Genomic DNA, 19,360 nt, shown 5'->3' with positions numbered 1-19,360 from the left:
TTTTCATTAAGACAGCTTACAGAGTTATCATTTATTTTTTAATAAAAGAAACAAATACGTCTGAAAACAAATAATTGTGTTAATTGCCTACTCTTCCCGAGAGAATTTTCATTGTTTTTTTAAAAAAAAAAAATAAACGTGTCTAAAGTTTTAAACTGTTATTACTTTTTAAATTCAGCAGAGGTAAAGATGAAATCCCTGCGGGGCATGTTTCCATGTCAAATCCAATAATCCGGGCCACTGAATTTGCCAAGGAATCCTCTTTCAAAAAAAACACGTATACCCGAGAAAAGGGTATACGTTATATTTTTACAGTGTGTTCTACCGAACGGAAGCCAATTTATTGGTTGTTGCTTGCCCAGTATTATGAAGTCATAAGGTAATAAAGGATTATTATATCTGATAAAAGGACAGCCGGGTGGCCCCATTGTCGGTTCCCTTGCAGTTTTAATACTAGAATGTCACAGACAGACGCGTGGTCGCCATGGAAACTGTCTGCGAATCCCTACTACCCTAGTATGTGTTTTAGTTTATACACACTGTATGTACGTGGACAAAAAAAAAATTACACTTCTTGCAATCACCCTTTGTACCGAATGAGTCATTTCAGTTACACCACGAGTTCGTAACACCCTTTTTAGAATCTCTCCAATTTGAATACGATGATTTTTATATGCGTTCAGAAAAACCTTATGATTGCATAACATAGAATTTCATCGCCAAGTATATACCGTATAAATTAATTTTATTCATTTCATTCGTTCGTTCTTTTGAGGTAAAACATCGGGTAAGACTATCAAAGGAGACATGCCTTATCTAATTATACTAACCAAAATAAAGCCACTTGAACTAAGTAGGATTTTGTGTAATAATAAATATTTTCAGTATATAAAAGCTTTTGATAGAAAACCTGCAGATAATAAGACTTCTGATATTTAAGCTCTAAAAAAAACCCTAAAAATAATTTTTAAAAACAAATTATTGACGTACCTACTTATTTTGTTTTATTCTTTAGATTAATATATAATACTAACATCTACCGAACATAAATAACTATTGTCTATTATAGGTCATAGTTGTTAATTAAAAATTCTTAATTATAAAATGTTCACGTAACTTACACGTGAAAATTAAAAAATATATATATAAGAAATCATAAAAAAGACATGAGTATAAAATATCATATATATATTATATACTACCTATATGGTAAACATTTGGTAAATAAAAATATTAAAATCCACTAAAAATCAAAAAAATAGTTTTTGTATATATACTATAATAGTCTGCTATAGGTAATATGAAACAAATTTACAAATGATAAAACAAAGGAACATTAGAGGATTATACCAACAGAAAAAAAAATCAAATGCCTATAAAAAAACACTTTTAAACTATAATAATTCATGTAGACACCAAATAATATAATGTAAGGTATAATAAACTAATCACGGAATGAGCATAATTTAAGTTGCTCAATAATATTATCATTATTAATGGCTATGTTCAATTAATAAATACGCAATGGCAAATACATCATTTTAATTTTTAAAGTGACAAACAAGTTGTGAATCTAAAAAAATGATTCTGAACAGATTGTCGGTTAAAATCTATAAACTGTCAAAATTTGATTCAAAATGAATACTTTAATTAAAAGCATGAATGCTTTACTTTGTTAGCGAATACATTATAATATTATGGTACTTCACTAATATATTTTCCAAAATAATACGTAAATTCACAACATTTTAAATCTGCTTAGAACTTTAATCAAAACCAATTCAAACAGTTGTTAGCTAGAGTATATAGGTATATAGAACTGAGTAGAATCAAATCTAACTTCGTGGACGTTAAGACGTATAATCCGTCAATATAATGTACGAACGCATTCATCATTTTTAAACTTTAAGATAATATTATGATGAATGGGTAGAACAAAAAAAAATAGGGTGTTTTGATTATAAAATATAACTGGTACAAATGTATAATTTTATATTGATCAAAATTAATAGAATATTACAATGTGTGGGTCAACGTCTTGTAATCATTTTCATCATCCTTCACAAAACGAATTCACGGTCAGCCAAACAAATATTTAAACAAGTTTTATACACAGCATAGTGCATATAGATTATATATTACGCAAAAACAGGTTGTCGATCCATAAATTTGACCAATATCACAATAATATTATTATAACATGTAAGATGGGAATACAAGCGAGTTCTATAGCCGTACCACGTGAGTATATATTATAATAATATATCGGTTGGTTTCTACACAAATTTACCTCAGCCCCTGGGATCAGGTGACATTTTGTGTAACCCTCGTGTACATACAGACCCTACTACACAATTGACGTCCGAGACCTTTGCGGCTTACTGTGTATTTTATTTTATTTATTATTATTATTTTTTTTTTTTGACGATCAACTGGGCCAAACACGAGCAGGTCTGGACATGTATTATGCATGTCGAGGAAGCCGAGTACGCGGTCTAATCAACCGGAGAGGAAATTCATGAAATATTCACAGACCCAAAGGGAGCATCTAGACGCAAATACGAGGAAACGCATCAAGATATTCGCGTTAGCCCATTAAAACATACTCGCATAGAAATATATTTATAAGAAACTGATCGGAAAAAACAAATTTTCATCGTTTAGACATTAAACAAAAATAATTCTAAACCTAAATATATCAAAAACAAATTAAGTTTTAATCCAAGACGGCAAGACCTGTAAATAGTAGCAGTGAATAATGTGGACAGTTACCATAATTCACAGTTCACACAAAACAGTTGTCAATACAATGTGAATGTATTTATTTAATTTATCTAATAATAATCTTTAACTATTAGGTACTTTAAAAAATGTTTTTCACATTCATTAAATATAAAATAAACTTTATGATTCGGATAAACGCTATATTACATTTTATTACCTAGTTGATTTCATTGAAAAGTTTGGTTTATATTTTCCTTTATAATGCCAAGTACGTATACGTATAATTTAGTGGTAACATATAGACTTTTCTAAAATTCTTCTAAATATTTATTATCATAACAATTGTTTTAAAATATCTACATAATAAACAATACACAAATACCTACAGATATTTATATTTAATTAGAATTCCACGCAGTGTATTATTATAAACTACCTAACCATTATTATAAATTATTTCCTCAATGAAAGTAAAATAATCATGTTATATTATTATATGATAATAATATTTAATTATAAATTTTATTTTGTTGTTTACTGATAACTAAACATTTCCTTATTCGACCAAATCGCATTATTTTTTTTATTAATCCCGATTAAAGTAAGTACTTTTATTAATAACAATAATAATAATAAATCGTAGGATTTATAAAAAAAGAAAATTTTTTTGGTCGATTTAAGAGAATAATTTAAATCAAGGGTCCTTCTTTTGTAGATTAAACTAAAAATTCGGCAGAGAAACCTCTGTCTAACAGGCTGCGTACAGTGAACACTCAAATTTGACTTTATAAGTGTCTTACAAGCGGGTTTTAATGGACAGGCGGACATCCTTTCAAAGACGAGCGGGAATTGGATTTAATTAAGCATAACGGTATGTGGGACAGTTCGTTTCGTGATAAAACTTCTTCCCGAAAAGGGGAGGAAATAATTTCAATCGTTAGGGCACCATTGTTTCAGCATGCTTTTAACGATAACCGATTTGTCGGTCCCTTATTTTTTTTTTCGATTCAAATCTCGACTGAGTGTTTCAGCTTCAAATCTACATCGAAAGGACTAAACATTTGTGTGTTCATCAAAAGAGGGAGAACAAAAAAGAAAATATAATATTTTTTCTTTAAAGAATATGAAAATGCCCTTTATGTTGGCGTAAAAATGAAAGGACAGAGAATCTGGTAATCGGATTAATCGACTGAAACGAACGGAAACTTTTGAATGAACAATGCAGAGTACTTAACAACAAAAAATATATATTGTATGTTGATAAGGCGACGGTCTGTCGATTCAGACTTAAAATCCAATTATGTGAAAGTTTGAAATCTATTAAAAAATGTCCAATAATTGTGTTCAATTATACTGTGAATAACTTTCCTGGAAAATTATTAATGAAGTTTATAACTGCAATTTATTGATACTATTTTTCTTCAAAATCCCCGGTTTTTCATAAATCAGTACTTATAAAGTTATTTTAATAATTTTGTCACCAATTTAAAAGTATTCAGTGATAGTTATTACTATCGGCATATCATTCAATTTCATGGTTACTCGTAGTCAATTTATAAAATATATACATGTATACTGTATAATATAAACTATAGGTAGGTATAATGTATATTGTATATACATAGATGTAACTATATATTTGATGCAATTTAAATTTATTTAAATATATAATAGCAAATTGTTTTTGTTCGGTTATCTTATAAAATACTTTTATTTTATAAGATAAATTGAATGGTAATTAAAGTTTAATAAAAGTTTATAAAACGTTCTATATTTGAGAAAACTTTTTCTTTTAAAGAAAGAGCAATTTTTCGATTCACTTTTTCTTATAAATAAAGAGTAATTTTTCAATAAACTTTCCAGAAAATTGTATAAGTTGTATCTATACTTGTATTCAATATTATGATAGAGTTCCAAGGAGATTAAAAATATTTTATACATCTCGAATTGGGAAAACTTCATACAGCATAGTTAAGTAAAATGTTTGGAAATCGGGATTATAAGAGAAAAATGTAATTGATAAATTTGACAACCAATTTAAAAGAAAAATATATATAAGTATACTTAAATATATAAATATATATATATATATAGCTTTTCGGATTCTATATTATGTTGTATTTTTTTAAAAATGTTTAGCTACTCCATGAAAATGTAATATGCATTATATAAAATAAATATAATATGTCATAATATTATATACAAACTTCAACATATAATATAACCACTACAAACCATGTGTATTTGTTATTTTTTTATGTATATACTTTTAATGGGTGTTGTGACTTGTGGAATATGAAAGTGTATATTTTTTTTTAGAAATGGTTTAACATTCTCTAGGCGCACTTATAATAAAACGTTACATTTTAAAGTATACCTGATGGCAACCGTATAGTGGAGAACATTATACATTTATACCAACAAACAATTATATAACATACCAAACATTACACCAAACAGCTAGTACGTCTTCAAAACGTATAAATGCGTGTGATTAAACAATTCCTATGTGAGGTAATTGTTGTTTAAATCCTCAATATAAACCTACACGTTGTTTTTATTCATAATATATAATATGTTTCAATCGACTAAATGTTTTTTTTTTTTGAAAAATACAAAACAATTTTTCCTCACCTAAAAAACAATCTTTTCTTGCCGATTTCTGCATATCGACGGCTGCAGTTTAACGGCTTAAGCGAAGTCGGCGACACGGACCGGCGATTGAGTTTCACAAAACTCAAACTGTGATTCAGAGATGTCAATAGACCGCGGTCGGACGTCGGCGACAGAAACGTGGACGCGCCGTTGCACAGGTGTTCGATGCTTGGCGACGGCATACCGATGGTCTACAGAGCAAGCTGGAAAACCGCGGTGTTTAAAAACAGATTGATCAGGAGTCCGAAATTTATATTGTGACGGGGACAAAACACAAGAATAGAATATTAAAATAATGACGAAAAAACGACCACGACAACACTGACCGGGCACAGAACAAATCGATTGTTTCGTGTTTTTTTTTTTTTTTTGTGTTACAGTTTTTACCATCGTCGGATCCGGTGAACCGTGGATCCTGCGTGGAAAAAGGATACGGGCAAATAATTCCGAAAGACGTGACACACGAGGCGAACGGCAGAAATACCACATTAGGGTCAAGGAATGCTAAATCGAGTAGTCGCCGTCGGCGGGCATTATTGCAGCACACACATAATATTATATATTATAATATACACGTGAGCGTGTGTTTAAGTGTGCCCCGTGTGTGGGCTGAGTTAATGGCTTGTACAACAACGATACAGATGACTTTTTTTGGAAGTGATGGAATAAAACCGATGTTTAATGAGTGAATTTTTTTTATTCAGTGGTCAATGTGTCGCGGTGACGATGGTAGTTTAGGAAATTTCGATAGGCATTACGGGATACGAATTATAATAATCGTAAATACATTTATTTACCATAATTTGAAATCCCAATTACAGCGGAATCACACACACACACACACAGACAGACAGATGACGTAAACACTCTCACAGAAACACACACGATAGCGGGACGACGCGAGAGCTACGAGAGTGTGCGAGGAGCACGACCGTCGACCAGAGACGTACGAGCGCGACTGACGCGCGTCGAACGGACCGCCGTCGTCGTGCGAGAAAAATCAGCGAGAACGGCAGCAGCGCCGCCTCTCTTCCGCCTACAACCCTTTTTTTTTTCCTACGCTCCAAAGTGCACCGAATCAATCGTTTCACTGAACGACGATAACCGGTGCATTTCGTCTGACCTTTTTCATCCTTAACACCGAACTGTTTATCGAACAAACTTGAGTAAGTAGCAGCTGAGAGCTGTATTGTATAGGTATACCAGAGAGCTTCTTCATCTGTAAGTACGTCACGCTGTATACAAATTATGCAAAATTTCGAATTGCAGACATAGATGATGCTAAACACATACGTAGACGTATATAATATATTTCACTGTAGCGCCGCCTCCACAAATTATGCCGCCGATATTTATAGTATCAATTTTACTATAATATTATACTCTCCTTAGCTTATGTTATGTTAGGTCCTTAGTCCTCGATGACCCGGGTAAACGAATCGGTTAATTACCTTGTTATCGTCCAAACGACTGCAGTAATGGCATTGATATATTATAATATATAAATAAAATAACCCCGTTGGCTCATTATTATGATTATATAATATTATTCAGCAAATTATTATATTATTATTATCGCATAAATATGGGTACATAGAAAGACACCGCATCGTTGCGTTTTAAAGAAATGTTTTTAAGCTTGATATAAATGCCACTTTACAAAATTATTGTACCTACACGCACAATGCACATGTGAACTAATTCATTAATTTATCAAGCTGGAATTCAATAAAGTTGAGTAAAATCTCAACTATGCTTGAACAAAATTAGTTTCGGTGCTTTAACATTTAACACAAATCATTTATATTTACTATCATCCGATTATAAATAAATTATTATTGGTATATTATATAATACATATAAAATATGAATACGAAACACAGCATATTACTAAATCATACATTATATTTTATATTGATAAATGATAATATATATATATAATATATAATGAACACTATAAAATTAATTTCAATGATATTTGATTAGATAAGATATCAAAAAATATGGGTGGATCTTGGTACCTATAGCAATGATATAAAAACCACTTTCCGAAAAACTTCGGCAATGAGAGGGAAATAATACGAATAAATCATGACGTTATTTTATTTTTTTATGAGCAAATAACTATCGTAATATAGTTTATAGTAGTATTTGAACACACGACTCTCGTAACATCGTAGTTATAACTATTTTAAACATGGCGGGGTTAATGTCATATTTCGTGAGCCAGTCGAGGCCTTGTGGAGTCATTAAGGATCCCTCAGTTCGAATTTTATCAAATTGTAGGGGATTTTTCGATAATTTCTAAGGGTTCGTTCTAAATTGACTTTTATTGCCAAAGAGATCGGTACGAAACGCTAGGGCAGACACGTCCCACGTGGGATTTAACAAAATCGTGCAAATAGAACATATCAGCCGGACAGGAGGAAACGAATCAACAAAGTAACTCTGGTTCCGGTTCCATATGATTGTTACGATTTTTCACTATACGAAATTAGTTTAACGAACCAAAAGATTTTCAAATAAATGTACAAAAAATATTAAACACACATTTATTGCATGTTTGGACTAAAATAATAGAAGAACATAATTTATTATTTACCTAGGTACTTGTATTTATTTTGATATTAGATAAATTATTAAATAAGCACATATTATGTTTAATTAATAAATTACGAAATTCAATGAAGAGCTAATTATTCAAGTTACACCATTAATGATAGGTACTAAATAGATATAATAGTAAACAGTATACAGTATAATTAGTAACTACAGTCTACAGGTTGAATAAATTAATAATTTATCCAAGAAGTTTGATGATACATCCGTCTATTATTTAAATATAAATATTATTATTTTTACTTATAAGTTATTAGTTTATAACTATTATTATGTTTGTAAATTAATTAGACCTCTTTAAACTTTTTATTAGGTTTTTCGAGAATTTTATATCATGCATGAATAAAACACTGAACAAAATTCAAAGTTGGTCAATTGGGAACAAGTTTCATCGACACATCGAAAACTTGACCGTACTAACTTCGTGACGAAAAATACATAAAAAGGCACTTAGACGATAAAACCATCGTCATCGGGTTTTGGACGTCTTCTCGGAGGGGACACGATATTAAGTCCCAGAACGGTCGTCTAATTAACCACAATTGGACCCACATATAGGGGACAGTGACACATTCACTTCGGTTGTAATATACATTATTCGATATTCGTCATGTGTCACACGAATTATTTTGATAATATTATAATATCCGACGTATTGGCTCAAGACCAATTGGATAAAAACAAAACATTTGCTCGATGCAGTGCGTGTAGGTTTTGTGAAATACGGTCTGCTATATACACACGGACTTCGGTGATGTTTAATTATTATTATTGTTGTTGTCGTCTGGAGTACATTCCTGCACGCACGCAAGTCGATTAATCTATCGACATAATAATATCGTAGTGTGTTTCAGGAGACCCAATGTCAACCCCGCGACCGACCGACACACAATCGTTGAATACCGCCATCATCGCTAATCTCGCGATTAAATTATATATTATTATTATTATTATGTTTTACGCCCTCCCGCAGTAGGAATCGGTTAGCGCGCGTAAAACACTACAATTATAGTAAAATACCCGACAATAATAGTCTGCCGAAAATCGCACTACGAAACAATAAACGAGGACGACGCGGGTGATGTGTACATAATATATATATATATAGCAATTGATTTACACCGCGGAAGCCGAGTCGTCTATCAACGGCGCTATTAAACTGCAGTCGGAGCTTTTCCCCGCGTGCAGCAGTTGTAGTCGGTAGTCCGATGAACATACACCCTTGATGCATCGGTGATGACGGTGAAGGGGTGTGCCGACGACGACGACGACACGTCTTTATGTGCTCGTATTATTATATCGTCGTCGCACCATCTAAATCGACTGTGGTCACGCAGACGGCAGCTATTGATAAACATTTCCGGACGACGACTTGGGGGAAAGTATTATACCTACATACGTGTATAATATACGTATGCACCGCGCTGTATAATGCATACACACATATATATATATATATTGAATTTCATCAGATAAAAGTAATGCATGTCACCGGCAAAACGCGAGGGGTGAAGTATATAACCACGCCGAAAACCACTGAACCATTAACGAAATGTGTGTTAATAATAATTTCGCATAATGCATAATAATGTACGCACCACAAGTCCGTAATAACGTATATATACAACAGCTATAACGTGTAATACAATGAATCGCACATATAATCGTACGCGTTGGTACGCGATATTGTTATCAATATTATGCTGTTTGTTGTTCGTGTAAATTGTGCACTGTCTTATGATATTGTAATTATTGCAACCGTTTTGTTTACAATTTGCAGGTGTCGGGTCTTCGATTTCACACTCGCGGTCAATCGATATCTTTATATACCTATATCCCCTCTCCCCCCATCGTGTAAGATATACAATAAATTATAATATATTATACCATACGGCAGGTCGATGGGCAACGACTATTCTTGTTTTTTTTTTTTTGTTTTCCTAACAAACACTAAAACCGTACACGACAACGTCGGTCGTTGTACTTTTATATATAAACGCAATTAAAGTCAAGTGGCATTAGTCAAACGTGGGGTCTATTAAAATAACATTCGCTCCCTGCGACGCTATATTCTATTTCTTACCGGCCGTCACTTCGCCCATCGTCGGACTTCCACGCCGCCAACGACAACAAGACGGGACGCAAAAGCCGGGGACGAAAAGCTTTTAAGGCTTTCGGGGAAAATAGTTATCTGTGGGTGCACGAACGCACAACAGATGCACAACACCGTCTCGCCGACGTATATAATATGCCTTTATATGCGTGCGTACTCCATCGTTCTGAATGCCATATAATATATCAAAGAGAAACTTTATCAAAGCGAAAATGATTAGCAAAACGTCGTTTTATCTCGGAAAACGCGCGTATCGCCTTTTGGCAGCGCCATCGCGGCCATCGCGAAACGGGGGCGCCGCAGCCGAAACGAACATTTTGCGCGATTATTCACTATCGGACGAGCGTTTTGTCTACAACAATAACTGAGGAGCGTGTGTATTATAACGTGTACACTACAACTAAACAGCCGGCTACAACTATACACAGACGGTCGAAAGCCCTCTGTTTGTCGGATTACGTTGCACATATAAATACGGCACTATCCCTATCACTCCCTGCTCACTCGGTCCACGGTAAATAATCTCTCTCTATATATACATACGGACAACCCGCGTGTACCAACGCACACACGATGTGTTGAAACACGCGAGTCATTAATATATTTTTTTTTCCCGCCCCCGTCCAAGCCTTTCAACGATTCAACGGCATCGCGCGCGCCACAATATGATCCCGAGCCCGTGCCGAAGCTTTTAATCCGACGAAAAATGTCCGACGGCTTAAAACAGTTTTGTTCGAAATCATATTATCCATTTGACCGTGCGAAACACGCGCGCAATAAGCGACCGTGGATTAAGGTCATAATGTATGGTATGGTATAGATATTTTATGGTACAGTAATATACCGAATGACGGTAAAGATTAAAAAAAAAAAAAAAATACCAAAATTAATCATAATAATTGACGACGGCCTACGTGCTTTTCTCTCAATGCTGGTATACGCCTCGTTGGCGTTTAATCTATGAGTGCTATTTTTGTTATCATCGACTATATGCAAATTAATAAACATCAATACAGTATGAACGCTATTCAATTTATTATATATAAGTATATAATATATAGATTAATCGACTTGAATTCTAATTTGTTTTACTGTCTTCGACAGAGGCGAGAATGAGTTTTGACAAAAAAAAATTCCGGACCGCATTAAAATATAACTTCGGTTAAATATGAAAATTGTGAACTATAAGAACCCGGCGAGTTTAAATTAATAATATTGTATCTACGACGCAGATACGTAGTAGATTTAAAGTTAAAGGAAAAAAATAAAAAATAATTTCTCTATTGTTATAATATTATAACTATTAATCACATATTTCATATTTTAATTTATTTCTTAGCGCGATGAAACAATTATAGGTATTATCATGTACACAACAACTGTATTGTATACATTGATTACTGTGCTGTGTCAGCTAATATTATTCATAAACGCGAAATTAATATGTGACTTGATTTTTCACAACATGTGGCGTAAACATTCTGAAACATTTATTATAGTAGTATAATATATTTGAAACGATTCGACAATTTAATAAAACGCGCTGATATGATATTAAAAACGTTCACTGTAATCATAAATCGTGATACACAAAGGTGTACGTTTTATATTATTTTTCATACGATTTATGGTTGAAAATGCGCGCTCAAACAATTTTTACAAGCCACCGTGGATCGAGACAAATAAGTTACATATAAAAACCATGATAATATGTTAGTAATATGTTATAAGCAGAGTTTACAAAGTTTTACGTTGCATCGATATAGACAGCAGTGCGAATAAATAAGGCACATACACGGAAAACTTAACAAAAGCAGACAATGTTCTGAACAAAGCGATGCTGTGGTAGTGAATACGGTTGGGGGAACGCGTGTACTGTGTGGTGGCAGGGAAACATACATAAAAATAAAACCCTCGCGAACAAACTTTCCACGTGGAAAATTATTATTTCAGATAAAAATCTGGGCGGTATATATGATATAACCACACTAGATTTTTATAGAGGCGAGCTGCTAAATAATCATCTGGGAATGCCATATAATTGCTTGCCGGTCACTAGGGAAATGATTGGACGGTAAGGCAATTTTAGTCGGCGAGCAACGTTCAAGAGGTTTTATTGTTCCTGTGAAATCAATTTGCGGCCCAAAATACGTTCATATAGCAAGAAAAAAGGTCGATTTTAATGTTAGTTACACAATAGAATAAATTGTCCATAAAAAATCTATTGAATACTGTTTGATTTATTTTTCCTTCATCATGGGACAAAAAAGTTATATATGTTTAAAAACGATTTGTCGGACCCGTGATTTGATTTTCTTGTGGAAAAAAAAACTATAGTAAAAATTGAAAATTGAGAGAATAATATCCGTTCTCTAAAGTGGTTGTCGAGAATAATAATACGGGAAAAGTTAAGTGTGCGTGATGCGATACAAGTCCACACGCGTAATCTTTGAATGACTATCGAGACCTGGCCATAGGCCAATAATACTTATTGGACTCTCTAAAGAAACTCCTAGGAGATCGCCATAGTTAGTGTAATACAATATCTACGAGAAAACCATAAAGAAATGTTTTAGGGAGAGTATGATACCAATAACTCACAAAGCTTAATGTAACATTTAGGTGAGGTCAAATAAATTGTACGGATATTAAATATTTTTCCAAAAGAAAAAAAACAGTAATAATATTGAAAAGTTATGTAGGTATAGCAACAAAAAAATAATATTTTCACTAACATTAAAACATTATTTGTAGATAAACAACACTTGTCATGATCACAAAAAAAAATTAGAACTGTATAATACATTGTATAGTTTGTATGAAAACGAATCAATGGATTATAATTTATAACATATAGTACACAGTGACGACAGCGACAGCGTATCCGTATCGTAGGTAGGTCATCATAACTAATAGCAATATATTAATATAGTAACATATTGTTGACATATAAAACACCAAAATAACCGAATATTTACATTGTTTAAAAAATTATAACAATAAAAAAATATTAATAATACCTTTTGCTTAAAATATAATTTCATTAGTTTTACGTGCAACACACACAAAAAGCCGGGTCAAATTTGTTATTGTCCCTGCTGCTATGGATACGATAGAGGGGATCGGAGTTTTTGTTTGCAACTGCAATACGGCAAAAATGAAATATTTTACGCAGAATTAAAATAAAGACCGTTTACATAGCTGATCCCGGGGGAAACGCAGAACGTATATTGTAAGGAACAGCCGACAATTAAAAAAAGACGACTTAAGTGGGCTCACGTGATCCCCGCTCCCATAAATCCCGACCGTGAAAATGAGTCTCCGTCTTAAATCTTCTGCAGGTCCTTTGAGAAATCTATTGTTTTATGAAAGCTCGCAAACATTAGGATCTCGTTAGTTTCCACGAAATGATGGTAATATTAAACTTTCGTCACCAGTTTGTTGGTTTATTATTACAACCGAAACCAGCAAATGTAATTATTTTTGACACGATGTGTCACCTTATAACGACATTACGTTACGAAAAATATCATAATGCGGTATTCACTAAATAGGTACATTTGACAAAAATGTTCTTGTGAAATATACCCAATAATATTTTTTTCGTGGAATAGGTAGTCGATAATCATTATTTATTGTTTCTATATCTGATTGTATGAAAAAGTTTCACTTAATGTAAAAAAAAAAATAATATGATAAAATTAATTTAAGACAAAGGAAAACATAGCCATAGTATTATAGTATTACACATTTACACTAATAGAATTATTTATATAAGTTTTTTTTTAGATTATTTAAATCTGTGTAAAAACCTAATGCTAAAAGTAATTTGTATTTTAATTTTAATGATGTCTTATTTAAAGTTTTGGGGAGTTAACTTATAAACTTACAAATTGTTTTAAAAGATTTCCCCGTTGGGAATACCAATACCAATAACCATCTCATTAAATCTTTTATTATAATTATTAATGCATTTTTAAATATGCCAATTACTAAACAGCATTCGATCACAACTAATGGGTACAATATAAATCTAAAAATCTCTGTATAATAGTATGTAAAAAAATGTTAATAAAAACACAATAGTAAATATAAGAAAATTCTTAATATAGATCAAATATGAAAATAAATGTAAAACAATCGTGTTGTATATAATGTATATAAATAATGTATTATGTGTATATGTATATAATGTACCATTGAATAAGCATTAGAAACAATATACCTAGGTACCTAATGTTCGTGACATAGTACCACAGATTATATAATATGTAATATAATATTATAGATTATTATTATTTTATACAATCTATGATAGTACTAGCTAAATCAAAAAACAAAGGAATGAAATAATTACAGTTGTATAATACATGTTTATTATAATAAATTATATTAGTTAAAAATGTTAACTAAAAATATATTTAATTACTTTATACTAATTATTTGATGGATTGATTTTATAATCCTGTTGTTAGGCTAATTTTCAGACATATTTTGTTGAATTATGAAACCCATTATCTTTCAGTGCCTATCCGGCAGAATATAATATTATGTGATGGACAGTATAGCTGGTATAGGTACTGAACTATATAAATTTCGAATTCAATGTATTAATTTAAGTTTCACGAATCCAATGTTAAATTATTAAAGATCATTGGATCATTATTTGCATCAAACAATAATTTATGATGAAATGTGGCATTAGAGTTTGTAGGTAAATACGGTCGAAATAAAAGATATAATATTTTGTTGAAGATATCAGGGGGAGATTTAACGGTCCACTGCTGCAACATGGTATAGATATAAGATAAATACGCATTATTATCGTATTGAGTCGTATTGAAAATAGCCGCAGGGCAAATAAGAACTTAACGACAATACGGAGAAGGGTAGGACGAAACTTTTCGATTCAAACGCCGACAGCGGATATAATATAAGCTACATAATATTATATACATGGCTTGTCCGAGGAGACGAGTGTGATCAGGGAGACGACGTTTCAACAATATTGTTTTCGCTCAGTCTCCGTATACGATACATATGGGATTTTATTTTTTGTATTGTTAAAATTCGGTGTTTATTATCATGCACTTGTACAGTGACAATAGTGTCCGCTATAGGTGAGCGTGTGCAGTTCGACCCTACCCCTTCCCTCCCGCACCAACCAGAAAGAAACATAAATATAAAGTTAACGTTTCGGACGGACGCGCTGAACGGTCATATGTATTCGGTGCGCGTAAGAAGCCGAACATCGCGTCGCAACAACAATACAAGACACCGACATCCCACCGTCGGCGTTGAGAAGAAAAAAAAACGGTGATTTATGGAATCCGATTATTAATTCAACGACATCGAAATCCATTTATATACCGGGCGTCTCCGGGCAACCGAAGCGCGATTGTGCTTGGAACGGCCGGCACCACCGCCGCCGCCGCCGCGTCATCGTAACGAGATTAAGAAACATTATAATATATTATAAGAGCGCGTCCCATTGTGATATCCGCCGCCACCCGCCGCCAGTCGAGAGTTATGCGCGTCTCGTCTTCTCGACACTGAAAAAATATGATTGAAAACGCGAGATTTATCGCCGACGCCTTATGTATATACACGTCGGAAAACCATTAAGACTTGTTTAAATCCGTAGACCATGTTCTATCACTGCGCGAGTGTGTGTGTGTTATTTGTGAGTGTGAAAATTGAAATCGCCCGCGCGTGCGATCCTCCTCCTCTCCAGCCCGCCCCGAGTCGGTGGTTTTGGATTTCCAATCCGAAATCGAATTTCCGGTAGCGGGGCCGTTAATGATTTTCGAAATACGCACAAATCATCCGCACCGTGACAAGTACACACCCGCTAAACGTTCAACGGGCCGAAAGGGTTTCGCCAAAGCCACGTCGTTCTGTTTTACATTTAAACCGATACGGCGATAATAATATATCACGTGTATCGAAATGAAAACATCACCACGGACATATTATTATAATATTATGTATATTTTGTTATCGACACACTTCACAGGACGTTTATTAATATTATTCAATTCGAACGAGACACGGTTTTGTCATTTACAATCCGTTAATGCATACCCGCGGTAGGTATAAGCTATACCATAAGAGAGATTCAATTCGATTTTAAAATATCCGTGGATTTTTGTTTTATTTTATTATGGGCAAATAAGGGGGCATATTATTATAGCCCGCTGCAGTTTCCACCTGTACGTGCTTGTCGCGCTCGTCGAGCAGGCACAACCCATTCTCCCGCCGTTTACTTAAATAATGAATTTCTGTTTGTACCGTAAATATTTACTTTTAATTTTGTTTTGTAGAAGCCTTTATACGTTACACGTGCGATATTACTCGTTGCCCGACAGGCTAAATCTACGAATACGAACATACATTATGCACACACGTAGGTCGTTTTCATATTTTCTCACTGGTTCGTTTTTAAAATTACTGCACTATAATATATAGTTTATAGACTTAATAAATTTACATATTTTTTTTTCTTCAAAACTGTTATACATCTAATATAAAAATGTAGTATAGATGTGAAATGCGGAACATAGTTGATACTAGCTATAAAAATAAATACAGTTTATGGATCAACGAATCAAGCCCCAGCCAATATAGATTATAATATTATATTATGAGTATATTAGTTTATTTTGTTCAATAGTAATAAATAATAATACAAATAAATAATAATGGTTCATTTAAATAATATTATAGTATGTATTTTCAATTTTTTGGTTAAATATTTATGTGTGCACGAAATAAGAATATAGTTTCAATGTAGGTAGCGATCGATAAAATATGTATTATACGTGTAAGACTATTATAGTATAGTGTTTGCACACGGAACAAATCAAGTAAGTTTGTCAAACTTCATAAACGAAAAACGGAAACAATTATTTTAGTAGTATAATAATATAGCAAGTAAAATGTATTACACACAAATAATAGACGAACAAGGTAGTAACGCAGACGATGAAACCATTTCCACAAATACCCTAATTTAGCAGAAAATAGAGGAATTGCTTTTTTAAAATTACTCTGAAAACGCTATACAGACGGTATACCCAAAACTGGAACCGGATCGAAAACTGACGCCCAAATGGCCAAACAAATACACGCGATATTGTCAACTCATATTTGCTATAGTTGCGTTCCAACAGTGATATTTGAACATAATACACAGTCATTATTGTGGGTGGGCTTTGACGGAAACCGTACTCCGTGAAATTACTAAATTATATGCACATTTGTCTTGAATAGCATTTCCAGTTCCAGAGGCCCCGCAATCGTTAAAGAATAATTTTACGGCGTTTGCACTTAACGTAAACATTCAGATTTCTTTTGACAAAATCAGACCACGTATAATAATTAACGTGGTAGTACCTACAAACATTTTGAGAACATAAAGTCATAAACAATTTTATGATTTAAAACTATGTAGATTGTAGGTACGTAATTCCATTTTAAATAGGCAGCTACTAATATACCGGGTGATTCGTAAGACACACATTATTTAAAGAACAACTATTGACGTATTTTAAGTCGTTAAATCAACGTTTTTCAAACAAAAATATATATCATTTTACTATTTTTGTTATCGTTATCATTTTTCTAATTTTTTTTATGACAATATACATTTGTAACCCTTATTCCAAAGCAAAATACATACAAATGTATTTATTCTTCTAAACACGCATTTATATTTTAAGAACATTAGTGAATTACTATTGTTATAAACTATGATGAAGATTCGATACCGTAAAAAAAAAAACCGTTGACATTCTATTCGAATTACATTGTTTGCTATATATTTTCCCAAGGACAAAATCACCATAGTGCATATAAACACAGTTTTCCCGAAACTGCCTCGAGTACGACGACAGGAAATGATGGTGAAACGGAATAGAGGTACCTACATTGTTTTCCATTTCCATAGGGCATTATGATACATAATATAATATATATATATTATATATATTATATACATATATAATATGAGTTTTTGTTTCAAACGAAATACATTTCAACGTCGTACCTACTGTTCACAAAAGACGTAATAGTTACGGTGAAACTGAGTAATTAGTGACAGCTGAATTAGAAATGTACAGTAGGTAGCAGTGATGCTGTTCCCGGGGCAGAGAATCTTTTATTTTACATTTTTACAAAAAAAACAGGATAAACCGAAGGTACATTCAAAACTTTCTATGCGACAATCAGTTTTGTAAAATTGAAAAAACGTTCAAGGTTTATCAAAAATATTAAAAATATATTTAGCTAAATCATATTTTGACAATTCACAGCAGTATAATAGAATTTATTTACAAACCACTTGAAAATGGTAATTTAATATAATTTTTTTTGAACAACAGCTATTAATAATCTGTGTAAAATTAGTACAATGCTATTAATAGGTGAATAGGCAGGCATACAAGAAGTATACAAAGATTTGAGAGAAACCATCAAAACTATTTCAAATATCGTATTTAAAATAATTCAACAAATTTAGTTTGTCCAAGTGTTTGATTCATTCACCATTTTCTCCCAACGTATTACGAATAAATTGATTCTCGCAATAACACATACCATACATATTTCTCCAACTTTGAAACCTTGAAATTATCATAACTCATAAGTTATATAATGAAAATCGTTTTAAAATGTACGTTTTATAGGATATAAACCGTAAGGTGTACCTAATACAGAGAGAAAAAAAACGCCCTAGAAATCATTTGAACAAACATATTATTATATAGACTTTTTTATTTAAAAATATTATTTTATTCAAATCTAGGTTTATATATATATAATTTTGCTTTTGAACAACAATACATATAGTTTTATAGAATATACCACGGATGCCAAGCTTTATGGCATGTAGAAAACAAAATATTTTCACGGATTATTATTATCGGTGTAAGGTCATTCGAGAATGTTATAGTTGTTACGGAAATTAGTGTACCTATATTATAGGTAAAAAAAAAATGTCAAATACATTTTTTCATCTCATTACAATGAAATTCCAACGTACCTGTATAATAACAAAAATAAAAAAAGACACGGAACCACTATTATAGAGCAGACGAAATTATATTGGTGTTGTGTGGAACGCTTGAAAATAGTTAAATTATGAATATCTACACGTTATGCGTAGGTATAATATATTATATTTCTTTTAATAAATTCAAATCGAAGTCAAATGAGATAGGAACGTATGAGAAAATACGTTTTAGTTTTTTT

The 19,360-nt window shown here is 32.4% G+C and overlaps 1 protein-coding gene across 7 annotated transcripts in view; it reads right to left on the bottom strand.

Moving 5' to 3' along the window:
* LOC132940287 (protein sprint) overlaps nt 1–19,360 on the bottom strand; it is a 93,555-nt gene that overhangs the window by 33,167 nt on the left and 41,028 nt on the right. Inside the window, exons 1-2 of one of the 7 annotated variants that reach the window (XM_061007789.1) lie at nt 6,177–6,642; nt 5,359–5,582 (exon numbers count right to left, since the gene is read on the bottom strand). The exons of the other annotated variants lie outside the window; for them this stretch is intronic. Coding sequence (XP_060863772.1) covers nt 5,359–5,561 — 203 coding nt within the window. The 5' untranslated portion in view covers nt 5,562–5,582; nt 6,177–6,642. Of the gene's footprint in view, nt 1–5,358; nt 5,583–6,176; nt 6,643–19,360 lie in introns of those variants that run through there. 7 annotated transcript variants of the gene reach the window in all.

This window comes from Metopolophium dirhodum, chromosome 3 (assembly GCF_019925205.1).
Source record: "Metopolophium dirhodum isolate CAU chromosome 3, ASM1992520v1, whole genome shotgun sequence".
NCBI classification, from domain to species: Eukaryota; Metazoa; Arthropoda; class Insecta; order Hemiptera; family Aphididae; genus Metopolophium; species Metopolophium dirhodum.
Note: the sequence above shows the minus strand (reverse complement) of the source record. Positions and strands in the feature narration are given on the sequence as shown.